The sequence below is a fragment of the Struthio camelus genome, chromosome 3 (assembly GCF_040807025.1).
Source record: "Struthio camelus isolate bStrCam1 chromosome 3, bStrCam1.hap1, whole genome shotgun sequence".
Lineage (NCBI taxonomy): Eukaryota > Metazoa > Chordata > Aves > Struthioniformes > Struthionidae > Struthio > Struthio camelus.
Window position 1 is genome coordinate 68,272,763 of NC_090944.1, and position 18,308 is coordinate 68,291,070.

The following is an 18,308-nucleotide window of genomic DNA, read 5'->3' on the forward strand; positions in this document are numbered from 1 at the left end:
TTTTTTTTTCCAACTAAAATATTACCGGTTTGTACAGGTTCACAAACAAATGCCCAATACTTCCTCCGACAGCCTTTATCCCCTTGCGTTGTTACACCTTGTTGCTGTTGGCGGCCCCGTGAAGCTACGCATCCTCAGCATATCCTGGAAGGCACTCAGTGCTTCCTGGTACCACATCTACACGTTAGGTACGGTATCTAACTGACAAATATATGGATTATCAGTCATGGCTAACGAAGTGTTGGTAAAATAACTATTCTGGCCCCTTATGCAAACAGAGTTAGCTAAGTATGGTAACTTAGCGATAACTTAGTTTCTTAGTGGTAACTAAGTGTGGAAATTATGCTGGCATTAGCAAAACCCAGAGCAAAGCTGCACTGTGAACGCTGGTTATATCGCCACTTGCACGTAACATTAGCCAGCTTCCAGTGAATACGAGGATACATGCCTGCGTACTGAAAAAAGGCTCCATTTTTACCTAAATCGCTAAATATATATGACAGCAGGGGCACAGCAGGTCCGGCCGGGGGGGGGGTGTCTCTCCCCCTTCTCCCAAGAAGGGCTCTTCTCCGCGGTCACCGTCCCACCCCCGCGGGTCATCACCGGCGGCCGCACAGCACAGCGCCCGCCGCCGCCCCGAGCCCGCGGGCGCTGCGCGGGCGCTGCGCGGGCGCTGCGCGGGCCTGGCCGGCAGGGGGCGCCGCGGCGGCGGCGGAGGCGGGCGGGGGCCGCGGCGCCCGGAGCCGGCCGTCCGCGGCGCCAGAGCCGTTGCTGCGCGCGGGGCGGCGGTAGCGGCTGCGCGCGTCGCCGCGCTATGGAGGCGCAGGCACAGGGTGAGTCTCGGCGGGACGGAGCCCCTTGGCGGGGTGGGGTGGAGGGGACAGGGGACGCGGTGCCGCGCCGGCACGGGGGTCCCTTCGCTCCGGGGGGGGGGAGGGAGGCAGGGCGCCCGCGCCGCGCAGCGCAGCGCAGCGCAGCCCCGGTGCGGAGCGGCCGCCGGCGCGCGCGAGTCGCCTCCGCCAGCGGCGATCCCGCAGCTGGGCTTGCAGCTCTCCGCGGGACGCGGGGGGGTGGGGGGTCAGTTTAAAACTGGCCAACTGTTACAACTGAGTTTTTTTTTTTCCTCCTTTTTTTTTTTTGTTTCCTTTTTATCAATTGTGTGGCAACGTTCACTCACAGCGTACTGAAGCTGTTCAGCTCTGGCTGGGTAAAATTAGCTGGCCTGCCAAAGAGCAGAAGGAACTCTTCGTGCCAGGTTTAGATGAGTTTTGGATCAGCATGGGGTGTTTAACATACCCAGATCTCACTCGCCTTTTAGCTGTAGCTTTTATTTTCTGAGAGCTGAAGAACCTTTTGCCTTCACCATGCATGTCCGTAAGCTGGCACTGCTAAGTAGACAGTGCAACTATTTATTTGAAAGCAGAATATCTAGAAAATATTCTGTCATCTCTGAAGTAGGGAGGAGATATATGCTTATTCAAATTAAGTGACAAAACAGCCTTCAAGAATAGGTAAAAGCTGTATTAAAATATGCATAAAAGAGGCAAACGCTGGTTGCAAGTACTGTGGGATGTAAAGGTATACAGTGGTGGGGAATTTCAGTTAATCATGCTTGTGAAGGAGAGAGCATGCTGTATATGCTATTGTAATGGATACATGGCTGAAACTGACTGGCAAAATAAATAGATTTATAGCTGAGTTCTTTTTTTTTTTTTTTTAAAAAGCCAACATTGAGATTATAGCATGAGGCTGGTATTTAAACTGATTTCCAGCCTACATCAGTACAGATAGCTGCAGCGGAGTTCCTCTTCTTTAAAGAGGTGCACATGATGAAGGATTTGGTCATTTCTTGTTTTGTAGAATTGATGGAAAACAGTGTCTGATTCTAATTAGTGAGATAATGGTATCTGCTAATGTGAATTCTTTCCCCTCTCTGATTAGTAAGGTGAACACGTTCTTAGTAGATGTTAAATACAGCCAGTAAGGTGTTTTCCTAATCTATATTTTGATCCACAATTCTTTACTGAGTCTTCCTAGTGCTGTTACTGCCACAGGAAGGTTTTTTCTTTAATACATTCTTTATCTGAATGAGTGTCTGTTGGCTAATGAGAGTATTTTGAATTGCATTAGTTTTATCTCATTAGGGATTAGGGATTCTTGGCCCTTCGTTTTCCTGCATGCCGTGCAGGAGCTTTTTTTTTTTTTTCTTTTCTTTGTTTTTCTTTGTAATCCTAAACTTATATCTAGTTGACAGGCAAATATGGGACTCTTCAAAGCTACACTCATTGCATACTTTTTTTTTCTATTTCTCATCTGTGTGTTTTGTCTCTAAAGTTCCTCAGAACAGTCTTTCTTTTCTTCAAAAATTCTTTCTTTTAGTACAACAGCAGTGCAAGTTAAAAGCACTGTGGTATTTGCATATCAGGAAACTTCTGTTCCAAAATGTTCCTTGCTCCTTCTCGACTTAATTCAGTGCCTGCTACTGCAGTTATGGAGCCTTGCTGGCAAAAAGAATTGAACCTGAATGTCTCTAATGCAGTTGAATTCAATTAAGTACATTTACTGGCCAGAAATCTGAATTTTTCAATCCCACTATGTAATTTGCAGAGCATAGTTATGGGAGGTTGCTAACAAAGCAGTAGCAATTTGCTTTGAAAAAAAAATCTATTGAATTCAAGTATCTGCTTTAGCAGCAGGAGAAACATGTATACATTGTAATGAGTTTATAAATTGCTTCTAAGGAACGTTTAGATGCCCACAGTGAAATAAATCCTGAATAGTTTGTTCCAGTGTTCTCTGCTAGGGGATTGCATTCCAGTTGAAAAGAGAAGGTAAAAGCTATAAATTTGAAAGCACTGTCAAGTTTCTCATTATTTAACACTTTGAAGATTTTCTTCAAAAGGACTTTTTGACATAATTATGTTGTTTGTGCCATTTTATATTGTCCTGAAGGGATGCTATGCCTTAGTAGATCAATTGCATGTTCAAGAAATACACGCATGCAAATATAAAATGTAGATTTCTTCAGAGCAGGAAAATAATTTTTGTCAGCATCTTTACAGAGCAGCATGAATCAGCTTTGTAACTCTTTCTCTGACTGTAAAAAAAAAAAAGTTATTATGTGTAATTATTTGCATCATGGTACTGCCTAGAGGCCACAGCTAACATCAGGAGTTCCTTTATGCAAGGCACTGTATGCATACATCTGCACATGAACCAAAGATTGTGCAAGCTGAATGCTCTGATATTTAACTTGAAGCAGTATAGAGATTTCATGGGGTGAAATGGAATTATTATTATACTTAAATATGTTCTTATGGCATTCAGTGCCAGCTAGATGAGGCAGATTTCCAGATGGAAAATAATAGTAATTAATATTAAAATTATTTTGTAAAGAAATAATTATATATTACATGTAGACAAATTCATATGGGTAATAAACATCATAGATTGTACTTTGCATAAGTTGTAACCTTTAAGCCTCTGACTGCTTTTATCTTTCATTATGTTTTACTCTGAATGATCATATAGCGGTTCCTGGGAACGCACCATTCAGTGATACTTAGACTAGGTGCTAAAAATTCTATAAGAGCGTATTGTTTTCTTCCTATGAGTAGCAGTCATTTGTAAGGTGAAACACTCTTGAAACATAATATTTTTGCCTGCAGGATGGGAAACACAGGGCTGTATATTTTCCTATCGTAAAACCCACTCTGGACCCAGGCCCAGATTAACTGACTTTCTCCTGCATAATTCTGCCACTAGCTTAAAACCATAAATGTCCTCTAGCAGCAACAGTAATGTAGGTGTCTTCCATTCGTCTTTCATCTAAAAATCCCGTATGACTCTTAATATTAGAACTTTGTTCTTAATTCATTTATCTCCTTTTGCAATATTTTCCCTTTTTTTTTTTTTTCCTGATATTAGCCGTAATCATACCTCCTTCTTTCCCTGTCGTGTCCGGTCTCATGTCTTCCCTTGATGAAGCTTTGATGTGCAGCTTTCTGCTCTTTGTCCTTCTGCCTACCCAATATTTTTTGCATTGGCTGGTGTTGCATCTTTGGAGGAATCTTGTCAGATGATGAAACCTAATTTGAAGTATTTGAAGGGTGCAACTAAACTAGGAACAAACAGCAAAGAAGAAAAGTACTGGCTCCAGTGAAGGGAGGTAGAAAACTACAACTGAAGCCCCTTTTTTAATTTCATCCTGACTTTCCATCAATTTTGCCATGTCTGTTTCTTTCCCACCACTGAAGTCCCCTGTATTTGCCTCTACTTGACCAGCTTCTTACACTTCCTAGTCTTTGAAAGAGTTTTTTAGGTATCTCCCTGTCGTAGCAGTTCCTCCTTAGAGCTATTTCTTACAGATACTCTGCAACCTCTACTAGTAGTTGTGCATTGTAGCCATTTTGCTTACTGTGGCTGTGTATACTCCTGTCCAGTGAAAGATGTAGGCATATCTTAGGCAATTCCTCATCTAGGCCAGTTTCTCACAGGCCTGCAGCGCTGCACTGCTTTCCTCTGCTATATGCCTTCAAGAGGCAGGTGCAGCTGGCCTGCTTCAGCTGTGATCCTCTGGCCAGCTGCGTTTGGCATGGGGGTTACAGAGCTGGAGAAGCAGCAGCTAGGCATGTGCCATTTGGGTAAAGGTTATGATGAGAAGATGGCTGTTAGAAGTCACATCGCTAACCCTACGGCCCTTTCCCTGACCCCGCATCTTGTAGTCTGATGCTGAGGAAGTTTGAGTGGTTTCATGCTACACGGAGAGCCGGGACTGTAATGTGGTGAGACTTGGAAAACAGCTATAGCGACACCTTTTCTAAAATCTAGGGCTGGTTCTATGAGACCTTGCAACTTTTCCAGTTTTACAGTATGAAGATATAAAATGCAGAATATGCAAAAATGTGCAAACTAGCCCCCAAAACATGTTTTTAAATTCTTGCTCTATTTTTTCCCCCTGTATCTGATTATTTTTGTTGGACTGTTGATGTAAGAATCCTACTGTGAGCCAGCATGAGTATAATACGTCTGCTCTCGGTCAGTGTTCTCAAATATTTTAGTGGAAAGGTTAGTCTGTCAATACGCTTGTGGTGTGCCTCGCTGGCTTGCTCAGTATAGTACAGAAATGTGTGGAGCTTTGCTTATAGGCCAGGTGCTGCTTGAAGGTTCATGATGTGGCACGAGCTTGGCAGAAGATTGCAGAGTGATTGAAATACATTCTGTGTGACCATACTTAAGAATTTAGATGTTGTTTAGTAGCTTGTTTTAGGTTAATCCAGGAATTTGGGTTTAGAAGAACTCTAGTCAGCCTCCAGTTTCAGAAGGTGTTTTAATGGTAAAATAACGTATTTCTTACTAATCAGAAATAACCTTCGGATAATACATATATATATATATATACTAGATCTGGGCAGGCTACTTTCATTTGATTTTATTTACATCCCCTAGAAATGCTCAGTCACAATCTCAAATTTTAAAAAATTAGCCTATTTTGTAGTCATTCTGCTGCTCTCTGAAATGGGCATTTTTACTGTAGCGTTCTCTAAACCATCGCATACTGGAAAGGGTGAGAGGGGGACTAAAAAATCTGGATTCTAGTATCAGATGTGACATTGACCTTCTCAGACCTTGGGCATGGTCATTGATTTGTTTGATCTCTAGGACAGAAGTAATGCTGCTTAGCCATCTTTGAGGTCTATGGATCAAAATCACGGTATAATAGCTAACCAACATTGTTACACCTCTGCGTCTATGGTGTGCTTAAGTGTCACAAGTGGATAATTGTAAAAGACACATTTTATTAAGAAGTGTTTTTGTTGATTGCACTTAATCACTGAATCTTCTTTTCTTTCTCTTGTGTCCAATCTCATTCCCTGTCTCCCTTTGTGTTTAAAAAAAAAAGTAGAATGTTTGTATTGTTTTGGGGTGTGTTTTTTTTTTTTTTTTGCATCTGAAAGTGCAAAAGAAGTGCAAAGAATTGGACATCTGTGAAGTGATACTGTCTTGAGTGCAATCTTTGTCATGGCAATAACGGTCTTATACTGGGTCCCTCATGCTCCCTCTCCTGCTTGTCACATTTTGCCTCTGCTATGCTTGTAGGGCTTAAGCTCTTTGGATAACCAGAAATGTGTCTAAAAGGCTGTTCTTGTAAATGACTGCTGTACAAGATTTCTTGGACTTTCTGATTTTTTCAATCACTCCAGTAAAAAGATGTTGTGTTTATATTAATAACATGGTAATATGAGGGATTCACTATTGGATCCCATTCACATTAAGGAAACCGGAAAGTTCCCACTGCCTACAGTCACATAAAGTACTCAGAGTTTTTGTATTCTCTCCATACCACCTATCAGGGAGTTTTCTTACCTTAAGGCTGGTTGCTTAAAGATACTTTTTCTTTCCAAAAAACAGATGATAAAGTGTTTAGTTACAATGTCCAAGTAACACAGCAGTACAATTTATAAAGAAAGTTTTACAGAAATAAGAGAAAACAATGGTTACCTATGTGTATCCTGTGACTAGACAGAATAGCTTCTCTCACTCAGTCTGTTGTCTAACTAATGAATGATTCTTAGGCAATTTTTAATGCAATTTTATTCTTATGTAATTTTGTGTTTCTAGTCACTGAAGGAGAATCCAGGAAGCTCGGATAAGCAAGTAGTGGGTAAAAAGATCCGAAGTAGCTCTAATGGCTATCGTCACTTCCAAAAAAGGGAAGGTAACACTGTGCCTTGAGCAGTGGCATCCTTCTGTAGCAAGGAAGGCTGCCAGGAAAAATGCTCGCTTCTGGTTTTGTTGTTGTTTTTTATGTTTCTGTTTTTTTTAAAAAGTTGTCCTGCTATCACCACTGATTTACTTGAGCATGTAGATGTTCTTGATGTCCACCTGGAACTTCATCAGTAAAGCTTCATTTTACAGCACTGAGAGTACTTAAAATGCGTATTGGAAAGCAGCCACTTTTGAGCTTTGCTGTTCTAGGGGCAAAACTGGACTTTTAACATTGCTGTAAGATAATAGAACAGAAAGTACTTGTAACAACAACAGATTACTCAAAATACAAGCTCAAGATTCAGCCTAACACAGGAACTAGGGGCTCTTGTAGTGCTTTGGCAGAGAGAGATATAAAATTACACTCTGAAAACTTTTCTGATATTCATGCAAGCGTAAAGTGTCCATAGACAGTGTTGATTTTTTTCCAGTAAAGTATCTGCACAAAATGTTTTTGTTGCGGGCAGTGTGGTTTTAGTGTATTTTAATGTCTTTCTTGCTGAAAGGTCTACTTTTGTTTGCTGGTAAGTGCAGTTATTGTTTGCTTTCCCAGGCCCCAACGGACCAGATCCTGCCCAAACTATTTCTTCCTCTTTTGAGACCCAGCCTTTCTGTGTTTATTTTCCATTTGTACAGCCTCATTTCTATCTGGACTTTGCTTTGATTTGTGAAACACCATCCCTTTTTAGCTATCCAGACACATAAGTTATCTTTCTGTAGTACCTGTGCCACACTTTGAAGTTACAAATAATTACCAGTTAACTAATTTATAAATCATAAGTGAAGTATCGAAAGCAGGGTAAACAGTACCCATGGTATAGCATTAAAAAACTGTACAGAATTATATTTTGTAATCATTTATAAATAGTAAATGAAGGGAACTGATGCTTTCCACGCTTTCTTGTTCGGTAAAAAGGCAGGTTCCTATGTTCACCTGTTCAAGGAAATTGTCTCCTTACCTTTGTGAAAGTAAGGTGGTGCATATTTGCAGTTGCAAAAAAACTGCTGATAGCCATCTGTTGAAATTTTAAAATACCTTTGCATAACTTCTGTGGAATAATTGTTTTTATTGTGCTTTGAGAGGATTTGAAAATAACTTGTCATGCTGATGTTGGCTCAGATATTTTAGGTGCTTATCTAATGCCTTTTTTATGTTTCACATTTTAATTAAAATCTTCTTAACTGCACTGAGTAGATCTTGGACAGGTCACTCTAGGAAGAGTCTGTAAATTTTTAAAGAATGACTTGAAGCAAACGTGTCTAACTAGAATGTGTTCTGAAGGCTTCTGAAGTACTTTCTGTACTGGGTTGCTACCTGCTAAATTTTCATTAAAAAGTGATTAGAGGTAGTTGTATTTAAACACAATCAGATTTTCCTTAAAGATGAGTAAAATGTATGTACATTATAGAGTTAGAGGGAAAATTATGCCAGGAACAGAAGATTATCTTCTGCTCGAAGTATTGTAATAGGCAGATAGCAGCTATTAACTTATTATTGTGGGAGGAAGGAATCAAAGTCATAATCAGGGAGAATGATGTTTGCCATGTAATTAAACTATCTAACCAGTGTTATATGCTATTTTATGCATGTGAGAAGACTAAAGAACGAGCGAAGTCAAGTGGTCTTGCAGGTGTAAATCCTGCAATCATGTTACAGATCAGATGATGGAGAAACTTTGGTGACAAACAAAAGATGATGGTGAAGAAGAAACAATCACTTGAATAGCTAGACCGATGCGAAAAGAAAGGACTACCAAATCATGTCATTGATATAAATGGGTTCACAATGCAGTTTGAAGATTTAAATAAGGTCTTTGCAGAGTTAAATAACAGATGCTGTCAGGATACTGGAAGTGAGCTACTACAGCTAGAGAGAAAGACGTTTCCTGCCTAGAGTTTCAAATTGCTTCAAAATAATAAAAACTAGAGAAGTATGAGAAGGCTGTTCTAGGGAATGAGCACAAGGAATAAATAATAATAATAAATAATAATAAGCACAAGGAATAAAGAAGAATATCTAATGATAATAGTTTGCAGCCATTCAAAAGAGATTCAAAGGCAAGAACTAGGTTTAGAGCTAGATCCAGAAAAAAAACAGTATCAGTCATGTCCGAGTCTGCACTGAAATATGGAGCATGAATACATCCTGAAAGGCAAATGGTAAGTAGTATTCTGATCATAGTTAAGTGCTGGAAAAGGGAATCAAAGACTGAGGAAAGGTAATGGAGAATAAGATTTTAACAGTTAGGTTGAGAAGGGATGACGATGTGAATGGAAGATAATAGCAGATACAAGCATTGGAATACTAATTCTTTTCAGAAATGTGCCCATTTGTTCATTCTGCAGCAATGTCTGCAGAAAAGTCTTCTCAAATGAGGTAGTAGAAGGCTGAAGAGTAGAGGACTGTCCCTTTTAATAACCTCTTAAGGTGGCTTAGGAGAAGTTATGATAGGCATGTTATCAGCCTGGGTGATCAATATGGATTAGGGCAGCGGTTTGAGTGATGTTCTTATCCCTGAGTGTGATGTAATGCAATTTTGACCCTCTGGTTCAGGGATTATCTTCCCTGTTGATCTTGAAGGAGATAAAAACACGCCCTGTTTGTGACGGCTGCTACTTTGGCTGCTACTTGAATGTAAATTGGGAACCTCAAAGATGACATTGAGACTCCCCAGTGTGGCTGGAAGTGCCTGGTCCAATAAATAGCCTCTTATCCTGGAATATGGTATATGTATAAGTCATTCTGATTGGAGATGCCTGTCTCCTCTTGAAACTCTACCCAACAGGAGAGGCTGGGAAATGTGCTTATATGGGAACTTCACAGATATCCATAGCCTTAAACCCCAGATGCCTCCACCCACAACCTCACTAAGCAAACACATTGCTTTGTAATAACATGGTACAAAACACTGAGTGGGCATAAATGCAAAATTAATGATGCCAAAAACTGTGAAAGCCTTAACATGGAGCTTAACATTAAAAGCAGAATAATAAATACCTCGTTTCATGGTTCAAGGTACTGCCTAAAAAAAATGAAAAGTCTGACAAAACTTTGAGTTGAGCAGGCCTGGATAGACAGTGCTGTACTGATTGACAAGTATTTTGTGCAGCCTGTCTAGAGAACAGCAGTGTCACACTGAGTTTATCACATAGCCCTCCTGTAGCAGTGGCTGCCTCTCTGTAAGGCAGTACATTTGCAGGAGGCAAGGTGGCACAAAAATAAAGCTGTTTTTCACTTTATTTGCAGTGTTTTCTTTAACAAATAAAGTTATTTTACGTGTAAGGGCTGTGAAAGGGAATACATGGACTTCTTCTTTGATAAAATGGTTAGTTTTCAAGTGAGATAGAGATAAATGAGCTATATTTTTTGTTGTGCTTTTAAATGGGGATGCAACTGTACTGCAGTTAGATACATCGAGGACTAAGTGAAGTTTCTTCAGAGAAGCCTGACAGAAGCCTGCATTGTCATATAATCCCTTTTAAGGACAAAGGTGCAGTAGGGCAAAAAAGAGAAAAACGGGCAGGGAGCAAGACCTGCCCGTGCTGTGGAGTGGGTTGATTCACTGCCTCTTCACAATGGCTGTGCGCTCTTACATGGTTTAACACCAACCTTTAAGAAATCTCTGGGGAGAGCAACTAGGCCTACATTCCACTTAGCTGGTGAATTATTGTTATTAATTTATAATTGCGATGCTGCCTACAAGCCTTAGTCACAGATCGTGGACCTGTTGTGCCAAGCGGTATACAGAAAGACAGTCTCAGTCCTTAAAAGCTGTGATCTTTACTCTCCCGGTGTGCAAGGCTGAGCGGATGTAGGGGGCTCTAATTCATCCCTTCTCATTTCGGCATGCCTAAGTCTATATTTTAGTACATGTAATGGTGCTGAAATATTTAATCTGTTTAAGAGCAATAAGAATTATGACTTTTAGCTGAAGAGAATGAAGAATCTGTCATGTGGCTAGTTGTAATTTCTTGTTGTGTATTTTTCCTAGTAAGTTTACAAGATCAGAAGTGACACTTCTGCTTTGTGGTACTGAGATAGACTGGTTAGAGAAAAACACTGGCCACAGGAAGATTTTTCTCATTTTTAAATTAGACTTCTAAAGATCTTGTTCTTCCTTATGCTTTCTGTGACCTGAAGGATACATATTGCAGTTACTTGAAGAATTTCTTTTTTAATCAAAAAAATATAATTTTATCACTTCTTGCAGCCCAGATACTTTGCTGGAAGTTGACAGAGGAGGCTTATGAGTGCAATTATACTGCAATTAGATTTTCTTTTGCACCTGGGTTTAGAAAAGTACAATAAACTGATCCTTTCTTAAGAGAGAGGCTATTAAATCATGCCATTAAGTTTCTGTGATTTTGATTCAGTGAAGCAGATGTGTGAGCTCAATTATACAATTGATGGGCTCTCAGTCACATCTACCAGCTGAGGATGGGACCCAAGATGCCTGTCTATTCTGAGATTAGAAAAATGTACCTTTGTGTATTTTTAGTGTGTAAGGGTGGTTTTGAAAAACTTATCTGACAACTTCCACCTCTGACTGCCAGCATTTCGATGTCATAGCTCTTATCTTCCCCAACATTTCTTTTTCTGTAGTCTGATTATGTATGCCTTATTCCTTCATTTGTTTTATACAGTCTGTTACAGTTTCTAGAGTACCTTATTTGTAGAGAACAAGTCTCTTTTGTGACTCAGTGTCATCCACTTTCTCATTCCCTATTATTCCATCGTGACTTCATCTTTTTTTTTTCTTTTTTTTTTCTATTCTGCCTAAAGAAAGAAAAGGCATGATAACCCTTCCACTTGTGGCATCTTTTTCTTACCCCTGACTTCAAGCAAAGTTGTACAGAATGATCAATAGAAAGCACAGTAAGTGGCACAATACTGTCATTACTTTCAGTATTGACATAATAGAAAGAAACATCTGCTGTCATTGAACTGTTACATTTCACAACAATTCCTTTGTATTTTCATAGCTACAGCTTAGAAAGCAATGTCGCCCTTGTCTTCCCTGGGCCAGCCGGATTATTATCTTATATAAAGACAGTTAGAAGTGTTTGAATAAAATGCATAAGATATGACTACCAAGCATTTCTGGACGTTTCAGTGATTTTGTTTAGAACATGAGATCCTAGGTCAAAACTTGATACCTACTTTGAATAAGTTTTATTTATTTATTTATTTATTTACCATGATTGCTATTGTCACTTTTACCCAATTCACTTGTGTCCTTTAAGAGAAAGGTAGGCTGCACAGTAATTGCTAGGCTCAAGCAGTTTGGTCTCGTCCACAGTTAGGACCAAACATAAAGGAAAATCTTCCTTCAAGTAGTCTGTTTACTAGATGGATTAAATGAGAGAATATTTTCCTATTTAGGTCCTCGTAGGATCAATTCCGAGTGAAAAAAATAGTAGTGAAAAATTTCCACCTTTTATTACATTTTCTGATGAATTTAGTTGTTTATTGTATATGCTTCTAGTTTCCTGTCTCTTCCCCCCGCTCCAAACTCTGTATCTGGGTATTAAGACTGACACTGTAAAGAAGATAAAAGACACTGATGCAATGTCTGGACAGTTCCTTTGTTCTACTTACAACTTCATCACTTACACTTAATTGCAATTTAAATTTGTGAACACGTATTTTCCAATTTTAAATGAGAAACAGTATTTCTACATACCTTGCTCTGCAGTTAGCTGCAATATAATGACATGACAAATGAAGCTGTAGCATGTCATTGCTTACTGTGCTTCTACTTAGAATATTTTCCCACTGATAAGAGTACCAGATAACAAATTAGGTATGCTTTTTTTAATTGATCAGGAAACAGATATGCTGAGAACTCTTGTAAATTAAAACACAGATGATAAAGATACTAAGAGCAAGAAAAGGGCTTCACTACTTAAGTTTTTTGTTAGAATAAAGGATCATCATCTATATGTTTCCCTGAAATGAATGTCAGAGAATTTTAGCACCTAAAATCTGGTGGTTTTGCCTTTAATTTTGTTGTCACTGTAGTTAATTCAACAAACATCACTACCGGTAGTGTTTTTTTTTTTTTACAAGATCAACATGCAAGATTTGTGTTGAATTGGAATACTCTACAAAATGTGCTTGAGAGGAATATGGAGAAAATATATAAAAACACTGATTAAAACAAGTGCATGCAGCTAATCTTCAGACACCTGAATGTAGAGTCTAAAAATCTGTCTCAGATTTTATTATTACATTCTTTGGTTAATTTAAACTTTGTGAAAAATTGCAGATCCTCTAGTTTAAAAGTGGCATACTTAATTTGTCATCTCTTTGTTGGGTAATTAGAAAAAACCCAGTAGCAAACATATGCACAGGTTTGGTCACAGTTAAAACATTTTCTAGCATTAAATGAGGTTTAACAGCAGACTGTAAACCTTCTATTACCAGTCTCAGCCATAATTAGCATGAGCTTTGGGAGAGAATGCTAAAATGCCCATGCAATGTTTCAGCATACTATAACTCCTTGTACTGTTGTTGCATTATCTTGTCATATGAATCTTTTAGAAGATCACAATAAAAGTATTCCCGCAGCCATCCACCCCCTACTCTTGCTATATAAGTACCCTAATACAAATGGTTGCCTGCTCAATCCTTTTGACTTGAATCCTTCTGTATGATTAGCAGTTCCTGATTTCTGTTAATCCTATACTTTTCGTCTTTCCTGTATGCTGTATCTAATTATATATGACAGCAAGTACCACAACCTCCTAAAAATGGTGTAAACTAAGCAGCTCTTTGCACTGATTTGTACCCTACTATATGCTTGCTTGTGATTTATGGTCAATTTTTGTTTGCTTTTGGAGTAACATAGTAATGTGTTCTGAGCAGGCATGTATTTGTCACTTCATATGGAAAACTAATTTATCCATTTGGAGTTGTTTCACTTTGAAATTTTATGCCAGGTATGTCAGATAGGGTCTTAACTGTAAGTAATAATAAATATAATAATACATATTTTCACTAATTCTGTAAGTTAGTAAGCTATTGGGAAAGCGTAGCCTGAAATATTACCTGACCAGATTCTGGTTTACAGTGTCTCAGCAGGTGGACTAACTCTCTGCATTTTGTTCACATGAAATCAAGGCAAACCATTCATGGACTGGGATTCTACTGAGAGTGAATGAGAATTAGCAAGGTCTTGATAGGCTTTACAGGAAATATGGGTAGTTTAGTAAAAATAAAAAAAAGGTCTGCGTATTGCACCCACTGTTTCCTTAGGGTCATATAAAACAATCATGGTTTAACTGATAGGTGGGTTATGATCATTTGAATGCTATTATTTAAGATGTTTTTTCCTTTAGATTTAGGCTGGGTTTTACCTGGAGATCAGCAAATTCAGATCTGCTGCAGACTATCGTATTCCAATGCTGCAGCCTTTTCACAGGAAAAGTTTGCCTTGGATATCCATTTTAGTCCCTGTGAAAAGTTACAGATTACATTTATAACTACAGTTGTATTATGACTATGCATAGATATAGAGGGGTGTATATATATAGACATATAGTATATAGACATATAGGTATAGTATATAGGATGTATGCTATACTGTGTATAGTTATATATTGGTCTTTTGGGTAATTATGTTAAACTATTTAATTCCGGGTGAATTGTAAACCTATTAAGTTCTCTCCACTCCCAGAGAAGGAGGTCTGAAACTAACAAGGAAAGCTCTGTGTTGCGTTCTCAACTACAGCACCTATAGGTATAAACTGAGTGTTTGGGCACGTGTACAGATGAATGTCTGCATTGCTAAAGTGCAGATTTAATTTTTTTGGGTGAAGTACATAGTTGCTGGAATTGAATGTACATGGCGGGGTGTAAAAATGCAGTGTTCTTTGAAAATTCTGGCTTTTAGACGCCTAAATCTGGCACTTGGCTGCTTTAAAAGTGTAGCAAAGTACTGGATTCTAGGATTCGAAGCGCTTATCATTTATCTGCATCAACTCATCATTGTATATTTTTCATAAATTGTTAGATAAAGCATACTGAACAAAATATATAGCTAGATTAAACGCACTTAATAAGAACCTATATTGTTCCTTGATGCTTAAGGAATTACTCCTGTGCTTTGTTTAAGATATATCAGCCATCCCACTGCATTCTTATATTTTATTATGCTTCTGTATTTGGTGCACCTATAACCAATGTCTGAAAAGTGTATTTCCCTGACTGCACAGGTAGATGAAGAGACCCTACAGGGAACACTGAGAGGAGTCTGTGCTTTCTGCACAGAGTAGAAGGTGGGAGAATTTTGGGGGGTCAGCACTACCAGTAATAGGAGCTGCTTTACTACCAAAATGCGTACATATTCTTCATATATGCATTGGTGTGAATCTCTCTGCAGGTTCTTGTTTTTCTCGGAGGCAGCAAAAATAACAAGTTGTCCTGTGAGTAGGAGAATGTCTGTAGCCTGATCATGTGTAGTTTTATGTCTTAGGGTTGACTGACTTCCCTGAATCACCCTAATACTGTAGTTTCTCCTGGGGCTGAGCTGACCTCTTCCTGGGTAAGGTGCTGTAGGAATGCCACAGGTGTGCATTGGAGGGAATGGATGTTGTGGAGTTCAGAAGTACAAATTCAGACACTTTTGCTATTCTTGTAAAAGAGATGTTATATGAATGGCCCTTCTTCCTTATGTGATTTCTCTGGTATCTCATATAAGGATGAGCTCATCTAACATTCTGTGTAAATTGCTAATTTAAACCTTATTCTATACCAGGCTGACTTTTCATTACGCTTGTTATACAAGACCTCTAACTCTGAAATCCAACACTGGACTTGTCTATTTCTTCTCTAATAACGACCAAGCACATATGTCTAAAAAGGCTAAAAAACAACAAAATCTTTGGAAACTCACTTTTATACTTAGCTGTGCAATTGCTTGAAATTGTATACACTAAAATCTCTAGAGCCTAAATCACAGGGACAGAGTTTCAAATTTGCACTCTCAATAGATGGAAAAAGTTGCGATCTGTGCTGCTTCAGGAAGCCTGTATTGTCCCTAATATGTTTGATTTGCTTTTCCTTTTTTCCTTAATGGGAAGACTGAGAGAGGCAAGTTTGACAGACGGTCTGTAAGGGTAGCCCCAGACACTGGCAAGGAGATCTCTTTAGGGCAGAGCGAAGAAATATTTTTCAGTTGGCCAAGTGGTGAAAGAGACTGAGAAGTTCAGCTGAACTAGCAGCAGACTGAAACACCTTACCTGTGCCAATCGACTTGGGCCGGGACTGAAGCAGCCAGTGGTAACAGGTGAGAGGATGCCAGTGGAGTGGTCTTCAACAGGGAGTACAGTGACAGTGGAAGACTAGGATGGAAGGTGACATCCAGGACTGAAAGGTGTAGGTGTAGCTGGGAAAAACAGAGATCACGAAGGAAAGACAGAGATGGAAAAAAGAAAGGGAAGAGTCTAAGAGTAGGCTGGTAGTGACAGCGCTCGTGTAAGGAAGTTGAAGAACTGATACTGGTTGAAAGAAGACTGAGACATAGACTATGGTGAAGAGATGTTGAAACTGGAACTGAGGAGATGGCTGGAGTGAAGCCTTTGTGGAAGGACAGTTATGATTAGGGATTGAGGGATCAGACAGGATTTTAAGGGGCCTTGGGACTTGGATGAGAAGCAAGAGATAAGAATTGGGACTGGCACTGAATGAGACCACACCGGATCATGCAGAAGACTGTCATGCCCATGCTTTTTCAGAATGGATTGTAATTTCAGCTCTGTCTTGATTTTTGAACTTGACCATCAGTCCAGCTAACTGTCACTCGGTTATCTTTGGTGATTTTGGCCCCGTTAGCTTCCATATCTGTCTATCCATTGTCCAGCAATTCTCTTTACCTAGCCAGTTTCAAACTAATGTTATCCCTTGAATTCAGCTCTGCCTTCTGTTTGTCAGCTGCCCTAAGATCTCCACAGCTCATGTCTCTTATGAATTCTGCTCCTAGATTTTCTTTAAGGTGTTTCAGCCTTAACCCTGTTCCCCCTAGATTCTTCCCCGTGTTTCCCAGAACTGCCCTGTACTGCTCCTTCTCCATCCATGAAAAAAGAGCCTGCTTCCAAGACGATAGGGGGTAAGTTTAGCCTGATTCACACAGCAACACTGTTAAACCTCAAACAAATATAAAATAACAATTGTATTTAAGGGTGGAGGAGGGCTAATAAAAGTAATTTGGGAATATTCGTACTGAATAGCATATATAAAATCTACTTTTCTTTTGTTGTGACTTTGGAAATCTAGGTTTTCCTAACAAGCTGTCTTTTGGGTAGTAGCTAAGGTATCAAGTTATTTTATACGCTTTCACTTTTCAAAAAGACTTCGGTGCTTACAGTGCTCTTTTCTTGCGTATGATGCCATGCAGGGGTTTAGCACCTGTGTTACTGCTTTTTCTCTCTCCACTTGCAGGAGATAATAATTAAAAAGGCTGAGTTCACCACATTGTGCTCTGCAGTGAAGCTGAGATAAGAATTAAATTAGTTTCAGTCTGCTAAAGAGCAGGAAATCCAGGTAGGCTAGGGACTCCAGATGGAAGAAATGACAGAAAGCTGGAGGGAGTTTTACTTCCTTCTCCATAGGACATGCATGAAAATACGAAGCACCAATTTTGAAGTTGTTTAAAACTCTAAACTCTTGCTGCTTGTAACTTCAACTCTGTACTTCTGCAACCTAACAAATGGCACACATCTAATCTCTGTGTCATAGAGTGTATGGCCCTGTATGAACCTCAGAAAGAAGTTGGTCCTTTCTGAATTAAATAGCACACAGATGTCAGGAGTCAGCTGAGGTGGACGATTTTTTGGCTAGAGAGGTGAAATACAGGGAAAAGTCCTATTGGAAGTATATACTGGAGGAGAATTTTCTTTCATGCCAGAAACAGATCAGAACTTCTTTTTACAAGTTCTCAAAGGAGAGAGAGTGTTTTCTGTTATCTGATGTTTTTTACACCGCTTTTTTTTTTTTTTTTTTTTTCTAACAGACAACGAAGAATGAGATGTTCTTAATGACTGAAGCCACGGCAGTCATTCTTTTCTGAACTGAATGATAGGGAGACAGGATATATTTTTTTTATCTTCTGAATATATTTTACCAGCCAGGTCTAGGTCTTCCAAGCATTTATGTATGTGCTTAGCTTGGTTATCATACATACCTTTGACAGTCAGAAGAAGACAGTAACTGAAGATCCAGTATAATAGGTCACCCTTCGCAGTTTTAGGTGAGGAGTCAAGGTATGCTTCTCGCTAAACCTTTGGACATGTACAAAGAGTAGGTATGTCATTTGCTTCTGCAAACTATGTTCATCTGTAAGGTTCTCAAATTGCTGCAATCAGAAGTGTTGTTAAAGAAAATTTCCCTCAGTAATGTACTTGCTGTATTGCTCAGTGTATTATTGTCACTGTCGCATCAGTGATCCAGATTAATCAACTTTCTTATTTTGAAGAAAAACAATTTTCATTTTCTTTTCTTCCATTTTCTGTTAAAATCAAGGAAGTGCCCAGTCATGGGC

At 39.2% G+C, this 18,308-nt stretch overlaps 1 protein-coding gene across 8 annotated transcripts in view; it reads left to right on the plus strand.

Annotated features, from left to right (window-relative positions):
* Nucleotides 1-716: 716 nt before the first annotated feature.
* The window catches only part of TPD52L1 (TPD52 like 1), a 60,622-nt gene continuing 43,030 nt past the window's right edge, over nucleotides 717-18,308 (plus strand). The window contains exons 1-3 of one of the 8 annotated variants that reach the window (XM_068938188.1): nucleotides 738-833; nucleotides 6,622-6,718; nucleotides 16,794-16,877. In XM_068938188.1, the coding sequence (XP_068794289.1) occupies nucleotides 16,844-16,877 (34 nt within the window). In that variant the 5' untranslated portion in view covers nucleotides 738-833; nucleotides 6,622-6,718; nucleotides 16,794-16,843. Of the gene's footprint in view, nucleotides 834-6,621; nucleotides 6,719-11,589; nucleotides 11,645-16,793; nucleotides 16,878-18,308 lie in introns of those variants that run through there. The other 7 variants (XM_068938183.1, XM_068938182.1, XM_068938180.1 and 4 more) reach the window with 7 other exon arrangements.